The 27873-nt window shown below is 39.5% G+C and overlaps 1 protein-coding gene across 7 annotated transcripts in view; it reads left to right on the forward strand.

The window, feature by feature from the left end:
• Positions 1–334: 334 nt before the first annotated feature.
• The window catches only part of TEX9 (testis expressed 9), a 75204-nt gene continuing 47665 nt past the window's right edge, over positions 335–27873 (forward strand). Inside the window, exons 1-10 of one of the 7 annotated variants that reach the window (XM_089310402.1) lie at positions 419–475; positions 583–674; positions 9356–9419; positions 10642–11761; positions 18536–18584; positions 19313–19395; positions 19723–19851; positions 23190–23368; positions 25850–25932; positions 27042–27215. In XM_089310402.1, the coding sequence (XP_089166528.1) occupies positions 18558–18584; positions 19313–19395; positions 19723–19851; positions 23190–23368; positions 25850–25932; positions 27042–27215 (675 nt within the window). In that variant the 5' untranslated portion in view covers positions 419–475; positions 583–674; positions 9356–9419; positions 10642–11761; positions 18536–18557. Of the gene's footprint in view, positions 476–582; positions 675–8943; positions 9116–9355; positions 9420–10641; positions 11762–18535; positions 18585–19312; positions 19396–19722; positions 19852–23189; positions 23369–23452; positions 23559–25849; positions 25933–27041; positions 27216–27873 lie in introns of those variants that run through there. The other 6 variants (XM_002717709.5, XM_089310403.1, XM_089310401.1 and 3 more) reach the window with 6 other exon arrangements.

Genomic DNA, 27873 nt, shown 5'->3' on the forward strand with positions numbered 1-27873 from the left:
GACCGACTTGACAGCCCGAGCTCCTCCCGCTCTGAATAAACGTTAGAAATCAGAACTTGAGAAAAGAATGCATTTTACATAAAGGGGCTTAGGCTCACATTGGCCACGAATGGTTGGGAAAGCACAACAGGGTAGGGCGTCACTCGCCTGCTTGCTATGGAGTATTAGAAACAGATCTGCGTTCTTTGGCTGGAGCCCTTTCACCCCTATTCGAGAATACACTCGGGCTTAAGTCAAAGCACTACATCGGCTTCTCCCGGAGCTGGAACGAACCGCCGTACCGCCGAACCGCCGAGCCGCCGCGCCCACTGCCCCGCCCCCGGGCCCCGCCCCAACGCTCGCGCCGAGCGCCCGGGGAGTGGGAAGAGACCTCCCGCCCCTGCGGGATGCGGAACCTCTCGCGAGAAGATACGTCGTTGCCTCGGTAACCGCGTCGTGGCCGCGAAAGATGGCAGGGAGAAGTCTCGGTCGGAGGGTCAGTTCACCCCCAGCCTCCAGGGGGTGGCGGTTGGGCCCTCCGCGGCAGGGACGCCTAATAACTCAGTTGATCTCCGGGTCTGAAAGGCTCTGCCTCTTTTACAGGGACGCAGCGTTCCCGGGACGCCGCTCCCGTCGCGCGTGCGGCAGCCTGCGGCTCCCCGACGGGACCTCCTCGCTCAGGAGGAAGAATATAAGTAAGACACTTGGAAGTTGAGCCTTTTTTCTCTCTCTGACGAGCACTTTTCCGGGAGACTGGCCGCGTCTTTGGGGTTGCTCCCCCGGGTAGCGTTGCTTTCCCAGCATCCCGCCCCCCCTGGCCGCCGTGGTTCCTCGCTTGCCTCTCAGAAGATACTTGAAGGGGGCGAAAGTCTTGCTCAAGGAGACGTGTTCTTTAGCTAGATGACACTGTTGAAAGCATTCGGATAGCAGGAGCCGCCACGGCCACTTTCGGTTCCTGGTTTCGCGTAACTTCCAGGGCCTGGAGTCGACGTGAGGTGCATTTCTCTGGAGGTTGAAAGCACGTTTCTCCGTGCGGCTGGAAGTACCGTTCTCATCCTCCGTTGTCACACAGAAGCCCGGGCACTCTGGTTAATTTGAGCATGTCGTTCCTCTGCGTGAAAAGCCGCACTGGTTTCCTGTCGCGCTTCAGAAACTCTGACGCATCCGGCTCCTGCCTATGCTTTTATTTGATCTTGTGCCCGCGCATGTATGTGTGTGTTTGTTTTCTATTAACTTCTCCAATCTTGGTGGCCTTTTAGTTCTGAAAACTTTTTCCTTCTCTTCCTTTAGGATGATCGCACCTGCTTTCTACCTTGATTATGTTAAATACTAGGCTATGTGTTGTTTGTTGTTGCTATCTTTCGGGTTTTTCTTTTGTAATTAGTATAATTTGTTAGAGTCAATTCATTGGTTTTAGATTTTGTGTCTCTTCTACTAAAGGGCAGTTCCACAAGGGCAGAGACCATGTTTGTTTTATTTGCCATCTGACATTCTTATGGAAGTATATTTTAGCAACTCCCTTCTTTTTAATTAAAACTAAAGTAACTGTGGTGCCAAAGGCTAAGTCACTGGCTGCAGTGCCAGCATCCTGTAAGATTCCCAATTGGAGTCCTGGCTGCTCGACTTCTGATCCAGCTCCCTGCTAATGCACCTGGGAAGCAGCAGAGGATGGCCCAAGTACTTAGGCCCCTGCACCCTCGTGGGAGTCCCAGATGGGATTCTAGGCTCCTGGCTGAGCGCTGGCCTCTGCAGCCATTTGTGGCGTGAACCAGCAGATGGAAGATACTTCTCTAACTCTCCCTTTGAAATAATAATAAAAAAAACTGATTTAAAATTTGGAAAACAATCTGGCAATTCTTCGGAGTGTTAAATAGTTACTATCATATATGTAAAATCAAAGCATATTTAAAATTAATACTGAAGGGGGCCGACGCCATGGCTCACTTGGTTAATCCTTCTCCTGCGGCCCCCCGCATCCCATATGTGCGCCAGGTTCTAGTCCTGGTTGCTCCTCTTCCAGGCCAGCTCTCTGCTGTGGCCCGGGAGGGCAGTGGAGGATGGCCCAAGTGCTTGGGCCCTGCACCCCATGGGAGACCAGGAGGAAGCACCTGGCTCCTGGCTTCGGATCGGCGCAGTGCTGGCCGTGGCGGCCATTAGGGGAGTGAACCAACAGAAGGAAGACCTCTCTGTGTGTGTGTCTCTCTCTGTCTATAACTCTGTCAAATATCAAAAAAAAAAAAAATTAATACTGAAGTGCACTGTCTTTAGATGGGCTAAACACAAGCCAAATTGCCACAGCATGTAGGCAGGCAGTCATCCTTCTCTCCCTTATCAAATGGGCCTGTTATCCCAATTCAAAAGAGTACTTAAACAACTTAACCTTTTGTCCTTTTACGGTTCTATATCAGCTGTGCCAGAACCAAAACAGTTATTTCCATTACCAGTTGACTAGGTAGTATTAAATACCTATGTTATTAAGTTAATTCACTTAAGTTACTTGAGAGTGTATTATGGACCTGACTCTAGTGTGCCATTGGAGATGCAATCCTATTTCAAGTCTGAAATTATAGGAACTGTTCTGTTCAGCGGGAGTTATCATTTTACTACATGAAAGTGTTGGGTATATAATTTGAAGTGTAGTTTGTTGCTGCAATGATGGCTTTTTTTAACATTTTCTAATTTGTATTTTATTGATTGTACTTGTTGGTGCTATATATATGTTTATATAGACAGAAATTAGCCCTGCTAATCTCAATTTTTTTTAAAAAGAGATGTTTATTTATTTTAAAGTCAGAGTTACAGAGAGAGAGGGAGAGACAGAGAGAGATCGATCTTCCATCCACTGGTTTACTCCCCAGATGGTCACAAAGGCCAGGACTGGACCAGACTGAAGACAGGAGCCAGGAGTTTCATCCGGGTTTCCCACGTGGGTAGCAGGAGCCCACACACTTGGGCCATCTTCCACTGCTTTCCCAGGCCATCAGCAGGAAACTGGATTAGAAATGGAGCAGTTGGAACAGGCAGCACCTATATGGGATGCCAGCCTTGCAGGCTGCAGCTTTACCTGCGGTGCCACAGCACTGGCCTCTAAACTTACTAATTCATTCTGTTGAGTTCCTTGGATTGTTGATGAAGATAGTCATATCACATGCAAATTAGGGTTGTTTTATCTTCACAGTTTCTCGTTCATCATCATTTTTCCCTCTGCGTTTAGGACCTTTAGTGCAGTGTGTAGTAGAAAAAAATGATGGTGCACTTCCTTATCTTGGTTATAACTTTGAGGAGCTCATTTAAATAATTTATCATTGCCTTTCAGGTTTGTTGTGGGTTTTGGTAGATTCCTTTCATCAAACTTACAGAAATTATTCCCTTAATACCTAACTTGAGCAGAGGTTAAATCCTTCAAAACTCTTTTTTCCTCTAATTAATTCAGGTGGTGGTATATTTTCCCTTTTAAATGTTTTATCATATGAAAATAACAGATCTGTTGTTTTCCTTTAAAGATGGTTGGATGCTGTAATTTTGCTTTGGGTTTTTTTGTATCCATGAACACAAATGAAGTTGGTTGTATGCTTTTCTTCTATTTTATTTTTTATTTTATTTTATTTTTTATAAGTTATTTTCTTTTCTGATTTTAATAGTATTATCTTAGCTCTGTGAAATAAGTTGGATAGTTTTTCTTTTTTTTATGGTCTTGAAAACTTTTTATGTTTAGGGATTGTTTTGTTCTTGGTTAAAATTGTGAACCTGTTTGACTCTTTTTTGTTTTTTGTCAACAGATTTCTTTTTGCCTATGAATTTAGTTTCCTCAACGGTTGTTTACCTATTTAGATTCACTATTTCTTCTAGAATAAATTTTGGTTATGGATAGTTTTTTAAAAATTATTCATGTATGTTTTAATAGAATATATTTGTGTGAATTTATGCTTACATGTTTTAAATCTAGACTGTATCTACAACCATGAAGAGTCATCAAAAATATGGAAAATGTGTATTATTGAAACTATGCATCGATTTAAAAAAATTTTGCACCAGTATAAGCATCTTTTAATTTCATTTTTCCATGAATGTTTTGAATACCTTTCTACATTCTTCTTCTGGGTACTTCCCAGTGTGGTTTGCTTTCATCTTTTCCATCTACATGGAAGATTTTTATTGGTTTTTACAAAGAACTACCTTTGATTTTCTTGCTAATCTAATTTTAAAGATTTATTTTATGTATTTGAAAGGCAGAGTTACAGAGAGAGAGGGATACAGATAGTAATCTTCCATCCACTGATTCACTCCCAAATAGCTGCAGTGGCCAGGGCTGGGCCACGCTGAAGTCAGGACCCAGAAGCTCCATCTGGGTCTCCCCCGTGGGTGCAGGGGCCCAAAGACCTGGGCCGCTTTTCGCTGCTTTCCCAGGCATGTTAACAGGGAGCTGGATCAGAAGTAGAGCAGCCAGGACTTGAACTGGCGTTGCAGGGGCAGCTTAACCCATTATGTCATGAGGCTGGCCCCTAATTGATGAATTTCTTTAAATTATTATGTTTGCTAATTTGAAGTTGCCTTTGTCATCTTATTTTTCATGTTTTCTACCATAATTTTGGTTTTTGTTTGTCTCCGTTAGAGTGAATGAGATTTCATTATTTTCCTTTTTCTTTCTTGGAAAGATTTGATTTTATTTGTTTTTAAAATTTATTTGACAGGCAGAGTTATAGACAGAGAGAGAGAAAGGTCTTCTTTCTGTTGATTCACTCCCCAAATGGCCGCCACGATCCGAAGCCAGGAGCCAGGTGCCTCCTCCTGGTCTCCCAAGCAAGTGCAGGGGCCCATGCACCCGGGCCATTCTCCACTCCCCTCTCTGGCCACAGCAGAGAGCTGGACTGGAAGAGGAGCAACCAGGATTAGTACCCGGCACCCCCCAACCGGGACTAGAACCTGGCGCCAATGTAGGATGCTGGCGCCACAGGCAGAGGATTAACCAAGTGAGCCATGGCACTGGCCCCTTGGTTTTCCTCCTTCAAGTTAGATAATTCTTAGTTTTGAAAACACCTACACCCAGTTAATAATCAGTGTGACTTTTAAGTTTGTATTAATTTAGTTTTATTGTGTTTTTTTTTTTTTGGCCAGAACCATGGCTCACTTGATTAATCCTCCACCTGCGGCGCGGGCACCCTGGGTTCTAGTCACAGTTGGGGCGCTGGATTCTGTCCCAGTTGCTCCTCTTCCAGTCCAGCTCTCTGCTGTGGCCTGGGAGTGCAGTGGAGGATGGCCCAAGTCCTTGGGCCCTGCACCCGCATGGGAGACCAAGAGGAAGCACCTGGCTCCTGGCTTCGGATCGGCGCAGCGCGCTGGCCGCAGCAGCCTTTTTGGGGGGTGAACCAACGGCAAAGGAAGACCTTTCTCTCTGTCTCTCTCTCTCACTGTCCACTCTGCCTGTCAAAAAAAAAATTTAGGCCAGGCACCGCGGCTCACTAGGCTAATCCTCCACCTGCGGTGCCGGCACCCCGGGTTCTAGTTACGGTTGGGGCACTGGATTCTGTCCCTCTTGCTCCTCTTCCAGTCCAGCTCTCTGCTGTGGCCCAGGAGTGCAGTGAAGGATGGCCCAAGTGCTTGGGCCCTGCACCCCATGGGAGACCAGGAGAAACACCTGGCTCCTGGCTTCGGATCAGTGCAGCACGCCGGCTGCAGCGGCCATTGGAAGGGTGAACCAACGGCAAAGGAAGACCTTTCTCTCTGTCTCTCTCTCTCTCACTGTCCACTCTGCCTGTCCAAAAAAAAAAAAAAAAATTAGTTTTATTGTGTTTTCTGATATCTTGTTCTTCGTGAATCTTTTTTTTCCAGGTTCACTTTCCTCCTTCCTGACGCATAGACCCTTCATTACTAACTATGTGAAGAGCTGTCTTAAACGCTCCAGTGTTTTCTGAGAGTTCTGTTCCTTTGAACTTACTTTTCAATGACATCTTATCCAACATAGAATTCTAGATGGCCACTTTTTCTCTCTCAGTCCACTCAGCACATCCTTTTGTTGTGTCTTGGCATCCACAGATGTTAATGATCCATCTGCCATCAGGTTTTTGATAATTGTATTGTATTGTTTTTCTCTGATCTTTTAAAATAATGAGTTGGGAGTTTCAGAATATTTAGTTTAGTTTTGCCATTTCACCATCATATGTACAAGTGTGAATTTGCTTTCTGTATTCTGTTTGTGATCCACGTCCTTCTTATTTGGAAAATTTTCAGCATTATCTCTTCAAATATTGATATTTCTATCTCTAGGATTTCTTTCTGTTATTTCTATTAGAGATCAGATAGATAACACTTGTCTTTGTCACAGATTCTGTCTTCAATGGATGTTAACTCTCTTTGGTGTTTTTTTTTATCCCTTTGTTTTTCTGTACCTTCTTGTAGATGATTTCCTCATGTTCATTTCTTTTCTTTTCTTTTTTTTTTTTTTTTAGGATTTGTTTGTTTTTTTGAAAGACATAAAAGAGATCTTCCATCCATTGATTGATTCCCCAAATGGCTGCAATGACCAGGGTTGGACCAGGCTAAAGTTGGAGTCAGGAACTTCTTTCAGATCTCCAGTGTGGGTGCAGGGGCCCAAGGACTTGAACCATCTTCCACTGCTTTCTTAGATTATTAGGGAGCTAGATCAGAAGTGGAGAACCTGGGACTTGAACTGGTGCCCATAAGGGATGCTGACGTCACTTATAGGCTGCTGATGTCGCGTATGGGATGCTTAACCCATATGTCATAATGCCAGCCCTCTTCATGCTCATTTCTAATTCGTTCATTCCTCTTCAGTCCATTCTATTGCTTGCCATATCCACTGAGTTTGAGCTTTTAATTTTGAATGATTTTGGTTTTCAGTTATGTGATTTCTTTTTTAAATTCAGTGTTTAATATAATATAAATTCTGTGTTTAATGTAATATATGGGTCTTGTCAAATGGTGTCCTTACTTTTTTTGTCCACATTGAAAATGTTAAAGAATCTTCCTTAGTTTGTTTTGTCTCCGTTTCTCATGGTACTAATTTTCCCTTTCATGTGCTGATTCTCCATTTTAGTGGCTTATTTCTTTATGTAACTTGTGTTTTTGAAGTCAACGTTAGTAGGGTTGCTGTGTGAGGGAGTTCATATATTCTAGATGGGTACATGTCTCTATAGGTGGTTTGAAATTTATCTTTACTAGCTTAGAGATTTCACTGGTTCTAGGCCTGCTTTCTTCCACATGAAAGTTTTGGCATAGTGTCCTTGGAACATCTGGGAAGGTGAATTTGGATTCCACTCTGTGTTTTAATGACTGGCTGTGGCTGCTTTTCTGTTCTCCTAAGGTTATGGGCAGAGGGTTTGTAGCCTGTGTTTCACAGGTGTCCCCTTCATGACTCACACGTGCCTCAGCTTCTAACTGTTAAGCTATTTTGGCTTCTGTTCCTGTTTACTGCTCTCACTTTGAATTGCTGCTTTATATTTAGTACCAGGGCATTTCCCTTGCCTGAGTTTGAGCTCAGCAAAGTATTTCCTTCATCATATTTTATCCGGTGTTTCCTTGGATTTGGAATTTAAGACTGGTTTTCTTAGTCATCTCGATTTACTGTAAGGATTGGGAGCATCTATTTAAGTCTTCAGGACTCTTGCTAGGAAATTTAAAATTCAGATTAACAGCACTTTAAATACAGGTTTTAAGTGTTTCGTAAATATTCTTCTTTTGACCAAAGAATCTCAAAATATGAAAATATTTCTTAAAATATCAGACTGTTTTAATAAAGAATGTGGTAGTGCCCCTCTCTTTTTCCTGGGATTAGAGGTTATCGGTGATTTCTGTTTATTCATGTCTGCTTATAACTTCAAAAGAACCAAATCGTCTCAAAATGACCTTTCAATAGGAGAAAAAAGGTGAATGTTTTTTGAAGATGCTGATATACTGTTAACCTTTAAAAACTGACTTTGACAATGGAAGAGTTTAGTATATTATGTTAACTGCGATCCATTGGAGTTTCATGCAGGTATTTAAGTTGCTAGTTGTAAAGACGTTACACATTCACTCCACTGCTGTGCAAAAAAAGTAAAAATTTGTAAATGTTATAGATGAAAATTGGAAGGGAAATTCAAAAATAAAAATGGTCAAATGATGGTAGTAAAACTATAAGCAATTTGTCCTTTAAAAACAATGTCTTTCAACGATATTGTCATTCTTGTGGTTTTGGTGGGACTAAGTAAACTATTTTTCACTAGATACTGAAAAAATAGTGGCAGGTGAGGGTCAGAATAATCTCCTTTGAGTATTTTAGGCATGGAAAGCCAAGACACCCTGGAAAAAAAAAAAAAAAAAAAAAAAAGGAAGACCTAAATAGAAGATCCCTGCGAGTGAGATCCCAGTGGAAAGAATGGGGCCATCAAAGAAGGAGGTACCTTTCCCTGAAGGGAGGAGAGAACTTCCACTTTGACAATGACCCTGTTGGAATAAGATCGAAGTCGGCAAACTCAAAAGGCTTCCATAGCCTTGGCAACTCATGACTAGAGCCTAGGGAGATTACTGACGCCATAAACAAGAGTGTCAAATTGTTAAGTCAACAACAGGAGTCACTGTGTACCTACTTCTCATGTGGGATCTGTCCTTAGTGTGTTGTCCAATGTGAAGTAATGCTATAACTAGTACTGAAACAGTATTTTACACTTTGTGTTTCTGTGTGGGTGCAAACTGATGAAATCTTTACTTAATAGATACTGAATTGATCTTCTGTATATAAAGAGAATTGAAAATGAATCTTGATGTGAATGGAATGGGAGAGGGAGTGGGAGATGGGAGGGGTGTGAGTGGGAGGGAAATTATGGGGGGAAGCCATTGTAATCCATTAACTGTACTTTGAAAATTTATATTTACTAAATAAAAAATAAAAAAAGAATAATCTCCTTTGTTTTTGATGAGGCTAATATGGAAACATGCAGTGGACCCCAGATGTAGCTACTTAATGACAGCCACACCTCTTCCCTGAGCAGGCCTCGCCCCCGACTCTGCCTCCTCGTGTCCTCTGTGGAGGATTGAGGTTAGAACCTGGTGCTCCCTGCAGGTAGCCAATCTGAAGAAAATGACAGTTACAGCAGAGTTGAATGCATGCAGTTTATGTTCTTTCTAAGTTAGGAGTCAGGTAAGCCCCTTCACTTGCAGTGAGTAAAGGGCCCCAGAAAGGCCAGCGTTGGCAGTGTTTGAGTCCCTACCACAGTGGAGGAGTTGGGTCAGTAAGTTCTGACAGCTTTGTCTGTCTGAGGAGGGAAATGTCCTGGGAATGTTTTCCATTTGTGTATTAGGTCACTTGCTGAAGTGTAATTACTTTCAATTTTGTTAAGAATCTTCTGTGTATTTCAGTTAACTTATTTTCTGCTTTTAGGCGCTTAAATGCAGAATTGGAGGCAAAAACCGCTGACCTGGTTCGACAAGCTGAAGAAGTAATTGTAAGTAAATGCTAGGTTTTTAACTTTTTAATTTCATGTAGCATATCAAAAATGTACTCAGAACAAATATACAGCTCAATAAATTATCACAAATTGAACATGGTTACATATGCATGAATATAGTATGTATATATGTATGGGTGTGTTTTGGGTAAGCCAAAGTTTCTTTTTTAAAAATATTTAATTCATAGACAGTGAGAGGGAGAGACAGAGAGAAAGGTCTTCCTCCCATTGGTTCACTCTCCAAATGGCCTCAATGGCCAGAGCTGCGCTGATCTGAAGCCAGGAGCCAGGTGCTTCTTCCTGGTCTCCCATGTGGGTGCAAGGCCCAAGGACCTGAGCCATCCTCCTCTGCCCTCCTGGGCCACAGCAGAGAGCTGGATTGGAAGAGGAGCAGCCGGGACTAGAACTGGCGCCCATGTGGGATGCCGGCGCTGCAGGCGGGGGATTAACCTACTGCGCCATGGTGCCGACCCTGGATAAGCCAAAGCTTTAAAAATACCAATGGAAAAGTGTTTTCCACTTTTTACATTTTCCATTCATTGAGTTGGAATCTTAATACTACATAATTAAGTATTTCCTAGTATCAAAAGATTAATATTTTGAGAGTAAATAGAATTAACCCTGTACTTCAGTGGAGATTGACATAAATTGTCCTCTAGATGAAAGTTGATTAAGTGATAACAATTATTACTGAAATTTAGTGATAATTTATTTCTTCAACTTTTGCAGTTGGATGTAACTCAGATTCTTAGAGGTAGACTAGAATCACATTTTTAATCAAGAAAATTTGGTGAGATTGTATCTCTGAGCAGGGTAGCTAAGCATATTATCCCGCATTCTGATATTAAATTGGGTATTCCTGTGTTGAGGCATCACTCCTTGAGGGTCAGCCTGCCCACTGTCAATTGATAAGGTAGAATAGCCCTTTTGTGAGGAGTAAATTGTCTACTTTCAAACTTCTACCAGTTCTTATCCTAGTTTAAGTATCATTCTTCCTTTTAAAACCCTGTACTCTTCAAAATGGAATTGATAGATGCAAGAAATTAAATCTCGGTAATATTTTAGTGTCTTACACAAATACACAATTCTTTGTTAGTTTAGGAATAAGAAATGTATCATGTATAACATTTCAAGTAATATCTGTAGATAATGGTTACAGATTTACTAGCTGCATTTATCATTAAATATTTTTTAAAACTGTTTTTATTCCATTTTTTAGTTTTGCCAGTGTATGAGGAGCAGAAGAAAACATGTGCAAAGAAACTCTAAGATACAGTAGAATGAGAGATTTATTATGTATTATTTTCTGAGAGTTCCCTAAAGAGAACCTTTCTTCCTCAAAAACAAGCAGAACATGAAAGTGAAAAAGGCTGGGAAAGGGGGAGGGGACATCCCCTTTTCCCCATAGAAGCTAAGTACAACTTTGGCCATCCTGATTTTTTGTTTACTTTCAATTCTTGATGTATCTTTGCCAAAAAGCTCTTTTGTCGAGGTACTTCACTTTTGTTTTAAATATTTACTTACTATTTCAAAGGCAGAGGTTAGGTATATAGAGATCTTGGATCTGCTGGTCTACTCTCTAGATGGCCACAATGGCCAGGGCTGAACCAGGCTGAAGCAGAAGCTTCATCTGGGTCTCTCACCAAGACAGCACAGATCCAAATACTTGGGCCATCTTTTGCTGCTTTTTCCAGGTCATTAGCAGGGGGCTGCATAGGAAGTAGAGCAGCTGGACACAAAACCAGTTCTTGTATCAGATGCTGGCATTGCAGGTTAGGGCTTTAGACGCTGGCCTCTGGTACTTCATTTTTACCATCTTCATGGTGTTTTCAACATTGAAATTTTACCTGATTTGAGACAAGTACCCATTAAATGGATTTTTTTTTTTTTGCATTTTGTATGCCACTTTCTAATTTCCATTGCATGCTATATGAGATGGAAGACTAATGTAAAGAGAAAGCAAGAGTTGGAAGTATTTCAAGGCTTTGTTACTCTTACATTTTCCCTTTGGGACTGGTTTTTATAACCTGGACATTGTCCCTGTAGGACTAGTTTTTATAACCTGGAATGAATGAAAGGTGAAGCTAGGATATTACAGATCTTATTTTTATACTGTAACATTCAGAATCTTGTGCCTTAATACCATAGAAACTTGGGACAGTGCTGAAATGATGAGTGATTAGAGGGTCACTTCAATATATCCTAATTTTGTGGGTTTTTCCTGTATTATATATGACCTAATTTTACTTACTTAACTAGCGAGATCAGCAAGAGGTACGATCTAGGCCAATTTCATCACAAATTAAATCATATGAAGAGGAAGGTGATTACAGTTTAAGGTAAGTGATTTAAATGATGTTTATGGATCTTATAATACAAAAATTTTTACATGCAAATGTTGAAAATCTAATTTGAAGACTATTTATATAATGTAAACTAATAATACTTGAGCATTTGTGACAATGCAAGCTCTTTATCTGTTATTTTAATAGAATTATTTTGAAATAAATATTATTGTCTTCAAAATCCTGCAGTTTAGAAATAGTCAGTACTTGTCAAAGGTATAAACTGTACTACCTTTCTTTAAAAATTACAAAAATTATCTAATTACAAAATTAGATAAAGGTAAATAATTAGTAAAGATAATATGTTATCAGTTTTTTTTCTTGAATTTCAGGTAGGTTTCTGGATTATCAAATTAGGGAACTATAAAGTATTAGGAATCAGTTTTACAGGAAAAGTAGTAATGTGAACAAAATTGTAAAATCTTATTAGAGTGGAGACCATGATGATCACCAAAGTTCTAAGTCTTTTGCATTGGTCATTGGGTTGTGAACAAAAGTCAAATTAACTTCTTCCTAGCTAAGACAGAAGGGAGTTCCAAATGACTTTCTGTGCAAAGATCAGTGAAATTTCAGTTGGTGAAACCTCCCAATGAGTTGTCTGGGTGATCCTGAGGAATATGTGGGAGAAAGGGGTCTTTTTTGTCTGCTGCTACATTGAGTGTGTTAGGGCACTGAGATTTTGAGGTGACTATCCTAGCATTTCTTACTCAGTTGGAAATTGGCATTGGGAGTGGAGTGCTGCACAATGAAAACTCTCAAAGTGTGGCTTTAGATTAGTAGTTAGGTGGGAGTCAGCAAGGAAACTTGCTGAAGACTGTAAAGATAGAGAATTAATGTCATGTAGTAAATTTAACAAAATTGTCACCGATTGGAAATTGAGAGGCAGAACAGATTTTTTTCAAAGATTTTATTTATTTATATATTTGAGAGGTGGAGTTACAGACAGTGAGAGAGAGAGACAGAGAGAAAGGTCTTCCTTCCGTTGGTTCACTCCCCAAATGGCCGGAGCCGTGCTGATATGAAGCCAGGAGCCAGGAGCTTCTCCTGGGTCTCCCATGCGGGTACAGGGGCCCAAGGACTTGGGCCATCTTCTACTGCTTTCCCAGGCCATAGCAGAGAGCTAGATTGGAAGAGGAGCAGCCAGGACTAGAACTGGCACCCATATGGGATGCTGGTGCTGCAGGCAGAGAATTAACCTACTGCACCACGGCGCTGGCCCCTAGATTTTTAATGAACTTATGCACTAGTGGAGAGGTTGGAACACTGAATATCAGGAATCTGTGGTGTTGTTGTTAGAAGTATTTGGCATGGTATTGTAAGAAAGAAATATGTTTGAGAGTATTGGCTGTTTTGCAAGCAGAAATGAAATGGAATACTTTATTACCTAATTGAAGGCAATTAAGATTTATACCTTTGGTTTCTTGGAAGAAGTTTTATAGCTTTAACTCTTAGATTCAGGTCTTTGATCTGTTTTGAGTTAATTTTTTATATGGTATGAGAAAGTATCAACCTTCCGTCCTTGGCATCTTTTGTTAAGTAGCCTATTCTTTCCCCTATTAATGGTGTAGACACTCTTGTTAAAAATCAGTTGCCCATAGACATAGGTTTTATTTTCAAACTCTAAATTATATTCCACTGATTTATTTATCCTACCCAGCCTTGATGACTTCTCATTGTAATCAACTGCTTTTAGACTTCAAGAATTAGGAGATAAACTTAAAGACATATTTGAAGAACAAAAGTCTATAAAAACTGAACTAAGGCAAAACAAAAACAAAAACAAAAACAAAAAAAGAATAAACGTGTGGCCTTTTCAACTATGGATAAAACGTTCCAATGAGTTGAAGTCCTTTGGGTCAAGGACCAGATTAAATAGCATCTACTGAAACTTTCCAGCTGGATAAATAGCTTATGGTAAAGATCTAAACAGAGAGTAGTCTCTCCATAGAAGCCTGACAACTTTAACCTGTTTTTAAATTGAGAAAGAGAGAAGTTCAGGGTAAAATAAAGAAATGTAGTAATGAATTGTAGTGTTGGAAGGAACTGTGGATGTGATAATGGCACATAGAACGGACCAAAACCAAATATAAGAAGGTCACTAGTGGTTGCATCAGCAAAGAAGCTGTAAAAGCAGATTGAAATTGTTCATGGCTGTTTAAATCATGAAACAGCTATGGCTCCCCAATTTTCTAAGATCAAGAGCCAGACTTTGAGAGCTATGCAACCCTAATTAGGCAAATGGATAGATATCTTGCAGGGCTTAGAAACAAATAAGAATTGTGTGACTAAAGTGGTAATATTTTTGGCTCATACTTTAATTAGAATATTATACATATCTTCAGAAATAATTATTGCATACAATCCAACAGTTAATTCCCTTCCTCAATATTTACTCAAGAGAAATGAAGACATACGTCCAAGAAAAACCTGCAGGCAGATATTAGGACAGTGTTATTCATAACTTTCAGAAACTTCAAACAACTCAAATACCCATCAAATGATGAGTGGATGAACAAGTTAGGGTATATCCATGCATGGAATACTACTTGGCAATAAAAAGCAATGAACTTCTGATACAGCAATAACATAGGTGCTCAGTGAAGGAAGCTTGATTCCAAAAATGTACATGATCTTCGTTTCCATTTATTTAATATGCTGGAGAAGGTAAAACTATAGGGATAGAAATCTGATCAGTGGTATCTAAGGCTTTGGGGAGTGGTTAGGGGACTACACAAGGAAGCTATTTGGAATAATGGAATTTTCTCTTGTTCTGCTTATGTGATCACACAAGTTAAAGTTTATTGAATAGTATAACTTAAGCAGGTGTATTTTATGATATATAAATTACATAAATAAGCCTTAAAATAATTTTGTGCCCTATTAGTTATAGGTTAACTACTGGCACTCCCATGAAGTTATTGCCTATGTATTGCTTTTGACTTTTTAAATGGTTCGTTGATGTTTTTGAAAGCCAGAGCGAGGGAGAGACAGAGAGAAAGCAATCATCCATCTGATGGTTCACTCCTCAGATGATCACAGTGGCCAGTGCTGGGCTGACCAAAGCCAGGAGCTTTATGTAGGTCTCTCACAGTGTTGGCAGTGACCAAGTGTTTGGGCCATCTTCCAGTGCTTTTCTCAAGCCATTAGCATGGAGCTGGGTCAGAAGTGGAATAGCAGGGACACGAACGGGCACCAATGTAAGATGCTGGCATTGCAAGTGCTGACTACACCACAACTCCAGCCCCATGCATTTTTTATTAGTACATCAAAATGTGTTTTTATATCACCATTTGATACACATACATGTGTACATAGAGTTTGAAACTACTCATCCTTATTATATGTAATTTTGACACATTTTATAAAAATATACTTAACAGTTACCAAAATTCTAGAATTTGAGTGCACATAAGATTACATATAACTTTATCCCTTCAGAGAAAGGTACCTCCTTCTTTGATGACCTGTTCTTTCCACTGGGATCTCACTCGCAGAGATCTTTTGCCAGAGTGTCTTGGCTTTCCATGCCTGAAATACTCTCATGAGCTTTTCAGCCAGCTCCGAATGTCTTTAGGGCTGATTCTGAGGCCAGAGATAAGAGTCGGAGAACTCAGAGGGCTTCCATAGCCTTGGAAACTCATGACTGGAGCATAGGGAGATTACTGATGCCATAGACAGGAGTGTCAATTGATAAAGTCAACAACAGAAGTCACTGTGCACTTACTCCACATGTAGGATCTCTATCCTTAATGTGCTGTACATTGAGATTTAATGCTATAACGAGTACTCAAACAATATATTTCACTTTGTGTTTCTATGGGGGTGCAAACTGTTGAAATCCTTACTTAATGCATACTAAACTGATCCTCTGTAAAAAAAAAAAAAAAGAAATTATCAATTCCCAACTTGACTCTCACTGGGATTAAACATGACAATAGGTCTGCTCTGATTTCATCATCATTTAAAAAAATCATCTATTATTTTTCACTTTATGTTTCTGTGTGGGAGCAAACTGTTGAAATCCATACTTAATGTATACTAAGCTGATCTTCTGTATATTAAGATAATCGAAAATAAATCTTGATGTGAATGGAAGGGGAGAGGGAGTGGGAAAGGGGAGGGTTGCGGGTGGGAGGGACGGTATGGGGGGGAAGCCATTGTAATCCATAAGTCGTACTTTGGAAATTTATATGCATTAAATAAAAGTTTAAAAAAAAAAAGATTACATATAACTTTATCCAACTAACTAAAGAATTGAAATGATGTTAGCAACAGATGATCTCTAATTTCTGTTGAAGCAAGTGAGAGACAGATTTCACAAGCATGAAAACAAATCTGATAATTTTTTTGTACTAAATTTTCCCTAAGTGTAAAGTGGTGAAGACACCTGTTTACCTACAACAGGTAGTTTTTTTTTAAAAAATGCTACTGTTGAACAGATGGCTCTTATCATAGCATTTGACTATTAGCTGGGAGCTGTGAAAGGTAAAAAAAAATTGGGGCCAGTGCTGTGGCATAGAGGGTAAAGCTGCTGCCTGCAGGGCCGGCATCATATAGGTGCCAGTTCGAGCCCCAGGTGCTCCACTTCCCATCCAACTCCCTACTAATGTGCCTGGGAAAGCAGCAGAAGATGGCACAAGTGCTTGGGACCCTGCAGTCACAGGGAAGACCTGGAAGAAGCTCCAGACTCCTAGCTTTGGATTGCCTCAGCTCCAGCTCTTGTGGCCATTTAGGGAGTGAACCAGCAGATGGAAGACCTCTCTGCCTCTGCTTCTGCTTCTCTGTAACTCTACCTTTCAAATAAATAAAATAAATTTTTAAAAAAGTTGAAAGATAATTCTGTGTGGATACCTTCCATTTCAGGTTGGAGCACTGGTAATCCACCTAAGTAATTATAGTCAGTTATTATATTTTATAAAATGTTTTCAATTCCCAAAGTTACTCCATTTTAAAACATATGTAGGGGATCAGAATTTAGTTTCCTTTGTATTCATATATGTCTTTCACTTTTCTAGAAATAGGATTCACCCTTAGATTGTTTCAATCTATTTACAAATAAACTGTTTATGAACAAATTTAATTTCATGAAATTATACCAGCAAAATAATATTACTATGAAACCTGAAGATTCAAGACACATAACCATTAAATATCTTTTGGTGGATGTGGGCTAGGTAGGAAGTATGGATGCCAGGAGCAGAAAATATGCTAAAGAGATGGCAAACATTAATTTGAAATGAGAAATAAAAATGACAGTTAAATTTGTAAAATATTTGACATTTTTTATGTCCTGTGAGAATGATTACTTAGTTTCTGTAACAGATACTTAGGAAGACTTTCATTCATCTCAGTGGTTCTAGTAGTTTAAGAGGTTATATTTAGTATTATCTATATTTTTGTGTTTGATGTTGAAAAAAACCTATGTGTGACTAGTACATTGGGTGACATCTGATGGAAAGTGATTTCATGGCCTCTACTATAGTTAGGAATTCTTTTTTTAAAATATTTGTTTGTTTGAAAGAGTTACACAGAAAGAGGAGAGGCAGAGAGAGAGAGCTTCCATCTGCTAGTTCACTCTCCAGTTGGCCGCATATAGTTAGGAATTCTTAGAGGATATGGTAGAATATTTTACATAGCAACAGTAGATATGAAATGGTATATTTTAAAAGAGATCAATGCAGATGCTGTAGACATTTGTTAAAGGGTAGGCGAACTTTGTAAAGAGCCATATGGTGAATGTTTCTGGATTTGTGGGCTATATAGACTATGTTAAAACTATACAACTTTGCTGTTGTAAGATCAAAACAGTCATAGACAGTAGGTGAGTGAATGAGTTTGGGGTGGATTTAGCCCATGGGCCGTGGTTGTAGATCCCTGTAAATACTTCATGTCTTAAAGTACAAACATGGTTTGAAAACCATGTACATTAAAATGATTTGCATTTCAGATAAGTTTATTCATCCACTTGGCAATATTTAGTACCAGTTTAAGAGCTTATATGCCACATACCATGACAAGTACCAAACATGCAGCAGAGAACAAGGCAGACATAATCCCTACCTTTGTAGTGTTCAGAGTATAATGGGAAAACGGAATACGATAGGGGAAAATTATTTTTTTAAAGATTTATTTATTTAAAAGGCAGAGTTAGAGAGGAAGAGATAGAGATGGAGAGAGACCTTCCAACTGCTGGATCACTCCCCAAATGGTCACAAAGATTGAGGCTGGGCCAGGCCAAAGCCAGGAGCCAGGAGTTTGCATTCAGGTCTCCCACTTGGGTGATGGGGCCCAAGTACTTGGGCCATCTTCTGCTGCTTTCCTAGCCCATTAGCAGGGAGCTGGATCAGAAATGGAGCAGCTGGGTCTAGAACCAGGGCCCATATGGAAGCAACTCCTGGCCAAATTCTTTAAATGCCTTAGAAGAATGGTAACATTGAGTGAACTCACAATAAAAAAAAACCCGGTGATGAATCATTTTTAAAATGGATAATCTCTGTGTAAAGCCTTGAGTAACTTCTTTTGATTTCTGTTCATTAAAATTTGTGCTACATTCTCCTCCAAAACTATTGGCGTTATATATCTCAAAGGTGAATTATTTATCCAAATCACTTGTTTGTGACATTCATTCAAAATGAATTTAACATGTAGATAATTAGGCTTATAGCAGAGTCTACTTGATAATTGTACATTTCACCTTTCAAATAAAATTTCTGTTGAATTTTTCTCTCCATTTACTCTCATCTATATATGTTTATTTTTGGTCTGTAGAGGACTATTATCAGATGAAGGGATGATTAATCTGCATTCAGAAACTAAGGTATGGAATCAAACTTTCTGTGAATATAATTACATTCTGTAGAATTTAGATCATTTTTAAAACTTAGACAAAACAGAAGAATATAACTTTAGAATATAAACCTTGGTACTCAGGGATCTGTTCATGAAATGTTGTCCATATAATAAATGGAGGCTTTTTTTGTTTCATAATTTCACTGACCAATTTGGAGGTAAAGTATAAAAATCATACAGGCTGTGAGTTTGTAACCTGAGACTTTTAGTTTTTCCTCTGAAGCTTTAGTAGAGAGAAGACCCTGTAAAAGAAAGGTACTCATATCCGAAGAAGGTGATTTGAAGGCTTCATTCATTTAAATGATTGTAGTGTAGAGATAACTCTTTCTAGTGCTGGACATATTGGGTACTGTGTGTTCTCCACTTATGGAGCTCTAGGCCTAGGACACCGTCCATATGAAGGCCAGGGATGCCTACCAAGGAAAACTAAATTCTGTGGTCAGAATATCTATATTTAACATTCCACTAGCTATTTGAGTTTCTTTCAGTATTCCTTACCCTTGGTTCTCTTGGTCCTGGTACTACCTAGGTTTTTTTTTTCCCCCAAATTCATAATTCTGGGATCATTGAAAATACAATTTGATTAATTCCATGAAAACAGCAATTCTTTTTGGTAAAACTGCATATTCCATGTGTTACAAATTTCTTTCATTGTCAGATGATTAGATTCTAATTGTTTAAATTTTTTTCATGTAGCTGAAAACCAAAAACAGTGGTCCTGTAAACAAGGTTCAAAACAAACTGCTATCTGCTAATAAAGGAAAGAAAACAAATTCAAGGTATAGTAAAGTTTTAAAAGTGATTGCTTTACGGGAAAGGGGAGGGTTGCGGGTGGGAGGGAAGTTATGGGGGGGGTAAGCCACTGTAATCCATACGCTGTACTTTGGAAATTTATATTCATTAAATAAAAGTTAAAAAAAAAGTGATTGCTTTAAAATTTACTGTATTGGGTAAAATGGTCATCTTTCCATTTGACTGTTGTTTGTAGTCCTTGCCTATATTCCTACTGAACTAGGATCTTATCGTCTGTTGGACTCTTTATTTGGTGGAGAATTAAGTCTATGACTATAAGACTAAATGTAAATTTTTTTTTTTTTGACAGGCAGAGTGGACAGTGAGAGAGAGACAGAGACAGAGAGAAAGGTCTTCCTTTTGCCGTTGGTTCACCCTCCAATGGCCGCCACCGCCAGTGCGCTGCAGCCGGCGCACCGCGCTGATCCGATGGCAGGAGCCAGGTGCTTCTCCTGGTCTCCCGTGGGGTGCAGGGCCCAAGTACTTGGGCCATCCTCCACTGCACTCCCTGGCCACAGCAGAGAGCTGGCTTGGAAGAGGGGCAACCGGGACAGAATCCGGTGCCCTGACCGGGACTAGAACCTGGTGTGCTGGCACCGCAAGGTGGAGGATTAGCCTAGTGAGCCGCGGCGCCGGCCTAAATGTAAATTAAAAATAGGTAACCTCAGAAACAAAGAAATAAAATCTTTATATTCTTAGAATTATATTTATGAACTATATTGAATCTGTTAAAAAACTAAAAATAAATAAAAGTGTTACTTCTTTTCAGTTTTATAATTCTTAGTACCATAATTTTTCAAAAAAGATATATTTACTCATTTGAAAGGTAGTTACAGAGAGGAAGAGACCAGGACAGATCTTCATCTACTGGTTCACTCCCTAAGTGGGTGCAATGGTTGGAGCTAGGCCAATCCTAAGCCAGGAGTCAGGAGTTCCTTCCAGGTCTCCCATATGGGTGCAGAGCACCAACTGCTTGTCGTCTACTGCTTTCCCAGGTGCATTAGCAGAGAGCTGGATTGGAAGTGGAGCAGCCAGGACTTTAATCAGAGCCCACATGGAATGCAGGTGCCGCAGACAGCAGCTGTACTTGCTATGCTACAGCACTGGCCCCAGTAGCATCATTTTTTTTAAGAGTATTTATTTGAAAGTCAGAGTTAAACAAAAAGGGAGAGACAGAGAGATCTTTTATCTGCAGATTCATTCCCCACATGGCTACAACAGCCCACAAAGGTCCAGGCTGAAGCTACAAGTTTTATTCAGGTCTCCCACGTGAGTGGCAGGGGCCTAAGTACTTGGGCCATCTTGTGCTGCTTTTCTCAGGCTATTAGCAGAGAGCTGGTGGGAAGTGGAGCGGCTTGGACATGAATTGGCACCCATATGGGATGCCAGCATCACAGGCAGCAGCTTTACCTGCTACACTGCAGTGCCGGCCCCAGTACCATCATTCTTAATTATTAGGCTTTTTGTGTTTTTTCTAGATCTTTTGATATGGCAAATATATAAAATGTTACTTTATGCATCTTACTGACATTCAATAATTTAAAACATTTTCTGTTCAGAAATGTTTTATAGCAGGTAATGAATATTTTGTATTGTTCTCTTAAGCAAAATCACCATCTTTGAAATGTTATTTGTAGTGATATTTTCTTAGAACTTGTTTCCTACGTTTATGTCTTTTACTTACCCAAACTGAAAATTCCGTTGTAATTCTGGAGAAATATTATTAATTCTTACATTTTTTTGTTTAACTTCATTTTCCTCTTCTTTTTGATAAAAGGGAAGAAAAGGGGTTACAGAAGATAAAATAGATGAAGAAATGAATGTATGCCATATTTCTACATGCATGCATAGATACATACTTACCTGGAAAGATGTATGTAATTTGAGAGACACAGAGAGAATGAGCATGTGAGCACATTCTCATCTGCTGGTTCACTCTCCAAGTACCTGCAGTAGCCTAGATCGGAAAGCCAATGCTGAAAAACCAGGAACTCAATTCAGGTCTCCACATGGTTGGCAAGAGCTCAGTTTCTTGAGCTGTCACTGCTGCTTCCCAGGGAATGTATTAGCAGGAAGCTGAAGTCAGGAGGCAGAACTAGGATTTGAATGCTAGTCCTCCATTGTGCACATGGGCATCTTAACCAGTGTCTTCATTGCTAGGCCAAACACCTACCCTGAAATGGTTCTCTGATTTTCAGACTTGTTACTTTTAAACTTTTTTTTTTTTCCCTAGGTAGACTTCTGAAGCCTTTGGTTTTATGTTAGACTATTAAAACCTGACTTTGGGGCTGGCACTGTGGCACAGCTGCTTAAAGCCCTGGCCTGAAGCACTGGCATCCCACATGGATGCCAGTTCTAGTCCCGGCTGCTCCTTTTCCAATCCACCTCTCTTCTATGGCCTGGGAAAGCAATAGAAGATGGCCCTGGCCGGCGCCGCGGCTCACTAGGCTAATCCTCCGTTTGTGGCACCAGCACACCGGGTTCTAGTCTCGGTTGGGGCGCTGGATTCTGTCCCAGTTGCCCCTCTTCCAGGCCAGCTCTCTGCGGTGGCCAGGGAGTGCAGTGGAGGGTGGCCCAAGTGCTTGGGCCCTGCACCCCATGGGAGACCAGGATAAGTACCTGGCTCCTGCCATCGGATCAGCGCGGTGCGCCGGCAAAGGAAGACCTTTCTCTCTGTCTCTTCTCTCTCACTGTCCACTCTGCCTGTCAAAAAAAAAAAAAAAAAAAAAAAAAAAAAAGATGGCCCAATTCCTCGGACCCCTGCACCTACGTGGGAGACCTGGAAGAAGCTCCTGGCTTCTGGCTTTGGACCAGTGCAGCTCCAGCCGTTGTGGCCATCTCTGTGACCTCTCTCTGTCTCTACCTCTCTCTTTAACTCTTTCAAATAAATAAAATAAAAATTAAAAAAAAAAAAACCTGCAAGATAAGTTAAAAAAAAAAAACCTGACTTCATTTTAAAAGTCAAATCTAACTTTTTGATTCACTTTGGTCTTGGTTAGAATGTTTTTGGGGGAGTGGGAGATTTTGTTTGGTACTTAAGATAATACCTGTGATCCCCACATCCCTTGTTGGAATGCCAGAGTTTGAGTCCCAGCTCCTGTCTCATTTCTGAGTTGCTGCTAATGCACACCTGGCAGCAGGTGATAACTCAAGTACTTGTATTCCTGTCACCCAAGTGGGAGACCAGAATTGAATTCATGGCTCCTTGCTTTCACCTGATCCAGGCATCCTTGTTTTGGGCTTTTGGGGAGTAAAGAAGTGATGAGAGCTCTTTCTTTCTCTGCCATTCAAATAAAATTAGTAAGTAAATAAAATTTAAACCTAAAAAAATAGAATGTTTCTATAGGTGGAAAAAATTTGAACTTGACTGGGCTAATTATTGTTAAGGCTTTCTCAAGAGATTATTTTGTATTTGCAGAAATATGCCCAGGGCAATCAGTATATGTTATGATCAAGAAGTATGTAAAATTAAAAGCCATATGCTAGATTTGACTAGCATGTCAAATTTGGTATAATTGATTTTGGTATTTGCATGATTGGATTCACAATCTAGACCAACTGGCCTCATAAAGTTTTCTCCAACTCCGTGGTTGTGTGTGATTCACAAAGTTTTAAAGTCTGTTATGTCTCTCATAGTCCCTGAAAGAGTTACAGTTTTCATCACAAGCTTAAAACTCACATTTTTTATTTGCATTATTGTTTGGGTAACACTGTATCTCCTTTTTGCCTTTCTGTTCTGTTTATAAGAAATGTGTACATTGTTTAATTTTCACTTGTCTAGTGCTAAATTGAAATACTCAGATGTACACACTGCTGATGATGTTGCCATTCCAGAGGATTTCTCAGACTTTTCTCTGGCAAAAACAATTAGCAAAATTGAAGGGCAGCTAGAGGAAGAAGGCTTACCTGAATGTGTAGATGATGATATCTTCTCTGGAATTAGTAAAGACATTGGAACAGGTAGGTCTTTTCTTTATGTCACAATTAGAAGAGATTTTTGTGAACAGCTTCTTACATTTAAAAAAGGTGTTGTGATGTCTTGGATTTGTTTCAGAATAATCTAGTGGGATGTGATGGTGGGAAGAGTAAGCAGGATAATAGATGATGTAAAATGGGCCGAGAGTCAGTGATTATTAAAGATGGGTAGTGGGTAAGTGGCAGTTCACTGAAATTATCTTTGTACTTTTGTGTATGTTTGATTTTTTTCCATTGTAAGAAGTAAAAAATAATAAGATGATAGTATTGGTTTCATTGAACACTTTTCAGCTAAAATTAGCATGTTTTATCAAATATGGCTTTTCATTAAAATAGAACATTTTTCTGAATTCCTTTTATGTTATGTTAATATATTTTACATATTTCTTACATATTTCACATGCAGAAACATGAGTTATTGCTATTCATCATATAAGATAATGAAACGAGTTTCCTAATGAGTGTGAGTTTCCTGTATTAACTCTTCCTGACATATCACTAGAAAAATCACAACACTAAGTTTAGATAATGTAGAACCATTACCTTATTTACCAGTAATGCCTGTAAAACTGTTGATTTATGAGGAACCACCTATATTATTAAAACAAGAAACAAGATGGTTTAGAATGTATGAACATAGTGCTGACCTGTAATGCAGTTAGTTATGACCTCATGAAAGCCACATGGTCCTTCTGTCACAGCAATTTTTTTTGTTCAAAAATGTAATAGTTTATTTTAGGTGATCAAGTTTATCTTTAAAATTCTCTGATTCTTTGACAAGTCATAACATTTTGTGTGTTTAATGTTTATTGTGTTGCATATTAGTTAATTGCCAGGAGCAAATTCAGTTTTATGCAAATGTGACATTTACTTACCTAATCAAGCTTTATGGTGCTAGTTGTAGGCAGGAAAGATAAGCAGAATAGGTTTCCTTTCAGTCTCTCAAGCTATCTTCAAGGACCTGATGGGCAGATGGTGGCTGTTGCTCCGTAGAATCTGCCATGGCTCTGTTAAAATGTTCCTGCTTCCAGAATCCAGACATTTTAGTTTACCTAAAATGGTTCTTTTTTCCTGGTGGATAAATTATGTCTCTGCTACTTCGTCTCTTTATTTTTCTTAGTATCTTGGGCCTACGTGCCTTCCCTTTGGGGAGAGTGTTCTTACTCCAGATGATGGCTTGGAGTGGCTGGGTTGTGTGTGGGAGAAGATCAAGATAGGTTTTAAGCATAGATTGCTTTGTAAGATTAAATCTGGTGTGGGGAGGGCAGGTTAGGCTTCGGGCCTCAAGGCATGAGGACACTGAGCTCCTTGAGATAAAGTTGACAGCTGAGGAGAGAAATGGGGAAAGTTGTGCTCTCCTTTTCTTTCTTCCTTTTTAACCCTAAACACCAACTATTGCCAATTTATTGTCATTTCCTTTCTATCCTCTGCTCACCTGGAGTTCCATGAGAGGCTGGAAGGGGCACTGAGGCCAGAGAGAATGTAGGAAGGTTACAGCCAACCATAGCCCTGTGGTAGTCCTGGGGGCACTTCAAAGGAAAGCAGCAGGTGTGAGTGGAGCAGTTTTTAGCTCTGTTCCTCATGTGTATATGGCTTAGTGTGGTTTGTCCTAGTGGCTTCTCACAGGCAAAAACTGTGCTCACAATAGGCTCCCTGAGGGCAAGGCTTGTCTTCTCTCTGCTATACACTGGATTGAATAGTTTTTGGATGAATAACTGAATAATTAATGAGTGGATTTTAAGTTCAGTTTTCATTTTATTTGTTTATGGGTCTATAACTTACTGCTGATATTACTTAATAAAGAACTTTTGTGAGAAATGAATAACCAAAGATGGGTCTTAGTGAAGGTTTGTGGGAGAAAGTATGACAATAGGTATTAATGCATTTGTTTACTTTTGAAACACAAACTACTGGATGTGTTATACTCTGGCATTTTATCATCAGAATGCCTGGGATTGAAGTTGTGTTTTCCTGGAGAGCATTTGTGTTTGTGTCTGTCAAACACTTAGGGACATTACTGACCTGAGACCACTTTAAATTCTGTGTGATATATTTTGGACCTCCATGCTAAACATGAATTCAGTTTCTGCTTTATTTTCTTGGGAGTGGTTTTGTTTCCCCTCTCTCTGTGTCCTTACTCATTTCCAGTATTGAGATCTGATTGATTCCTTGCTGTTCTTTTCTGTTGAGTGGATTTATTTCTCAAAGAAGAATGGGAGGGAGGGAGACAATATCACTATATTTTTAGAATTTTGTCTATGAGCTATGTTGAATCTGTTTTCTGTGAATATTACATTAACATGGAAAAAATAAAATATCATAAAAAAGTATTTCATGTCCTTAATGTCCCCTAATGGGAATCTCCTTATAAGCCTCCTCTTTTCCCCACATAGAGTAATGTTCTATTTTATAATTGATGTTTTAGATTCAGCAAAAGGTAATGAATATCATTATTTACATCCACAGAAGCACAGATCAGATTTCTAAAGGCCAAACTCCGTGTTATGCAGGAGGAATTGGATAATGTTGTGTGTGAATGTAATAAAAAAGTAAGTTTTTAAAACCTCTCTAAAAGATGCTCTGATATTTGATAATAGACATTTTACGAGCAATTTCAATTAAATTTTTGAATGGCTTTATTTAGATGCAACTCAGTTACATTTTGAATTTAAAAATCATGTATTAATACTGAATTTTGATATTGAATTCTCACAGAATTTGTTATTCACAAATAACTTGTTACAATTAGAATTCTTTATATTAGACCTAAAATCATAAGCTATCAAATACAAGTAAGACATCTTATTTTCATTTTTTTTTATTTTATTTTTATTTTTATTTTTTTTTGACAGGCAGAGTGGACAGTGAGAGAGAGAGACAGAGAGAAAGGTCTTCCTTTGCCGTTGGTTCACCCTCCAATGGCTGCCGCGGCCGGCGCGCTGCGGCCGGCGCACCGCGCTGATCCGATGGCAGGAGCCAGGAGCCAGGTGCTTTTCCTGGTCTCCCATGGGTTGCAGGGCCCAAGCACCTGCGCCATCCTCCACTGCACTCCCTGGCCACAGCAGAGAGCTGGCCTGGAAGAGGGGCAACCGGGACAGAATCCGGTGCCCCGACTGGGACTAGAACCCGGTGTGCCGGCGCCACTAGGCAGAGGATTAGCCTAGTGAGCCGCGGCGCCGGCCCTTATTTTCATCTTTGAAGATGAAAATGGAACATAATTTTTCTTAATGAAAATGGATATTTCGGAGCTTTAACCACCTGTCACAGGTTAAGGCTCAGCCTATGACACAAGTATCCCATATGAGCGCCAGTTCAAATCCCAGGTGCTACAATTCTGATCCAGCTACCTGCTAATGGCCTGAGAAAGCAGAATATGGCCCACGTGCTTCTCACCCAAATAGGAGATCTAGATGAAGTTCTAGGCTCCTGGCTTCAGCCTGGCCTGACTCTAGTCGTTGTGCCATCTGGGGAGGAACCAGTGAATGAAAGATCTCTTTCTCTCAACTCTCCCTCTATCTCTGTAAGTTGCCTTTTCAAATAAATACGTTTTTTAAAAGGGATATAAGTATTAAAGATCATATACAGCTGCTTTTTTATTTTGGCTTTGCTTTGATACCAAAGTTTGTGCACTTTTAACATAATCTTTAATTAACTATAGGAAGATGAAGTTCAGGATTTAAAGTCTCAAGTAAAAAATTTTGAAGAAGATTGTGGGAGACAGCAGCGAACAATTAATATGCAACAGTCTCAACTAGAAAAATATAAAACTCTTTTTGAAGAAGCAAACAAAAAATGTGATGGATTACAACAACAGTTATCTTCAGTGGAAAGGGTAATTAATTATGATATTTTTCTTCACTTAATGCCAAGGATCTACTACAGCTATTAAAGCTACCCATTTGTACAGATTGTACCTCTTTTACTACAGTTATTTTATTAGGATTTACTGAAAATTATTCTCCCATATTCAGAAGAGTATTTTTAACAACTTTATGGAGATATAATTCACATGGCATAGTTCACACTTGTTGTGAACATTTCATTGCTTTTTTAGTATATACAGAGTTGTGTAACCATCATTACAATCAATTTTAGAACATTACATAACCCCAAAGAGACACTTTGTTCACTTTAGCTACTATGCTCCAACTCTCCTCTTCCAATCCCTTCTAGCCCTATTGAGTTACTAGTCTATTTTCTGTCTCAATTGATATATCTATTCTGGAAATGTCATATCCATGAACTCATTCAGTGTGGTCTTTTTGATGGACCTCTTTAACATACTGTTTTCAAGGCTCCATGTTGCACCTATCAGTGCTTCATTCCTTTTTATTGGCAAGTGATATTCCATGATTTAGACAAAACACATATATTTACTTGTAGACATTTAGTTGTTCCCACTGTTTGACAGTTTTAACAGTGCTGCTATGAACATTCATGTACAAGTTTTTGGAGGATGTATGTTTTCATTTCTCTTGAGTACATATCTT

Source organism: Oryctolagus cuniculus, chromosome 12 (assembly GCF_051225735.1).
Source record: "Oryctolagus cuniculus isolate XC-2025 breed Fujian yellow rabbit chromosome 12, ASM5122573v1, whole genome shotgun sequence".
Taxonomy (NCBI): Eukaryota; Metazoa; Chordata; class Mammalia; order Lagomorpha; family Leporidae; genus Oryctolagus; species Oryctolagus cuniculus.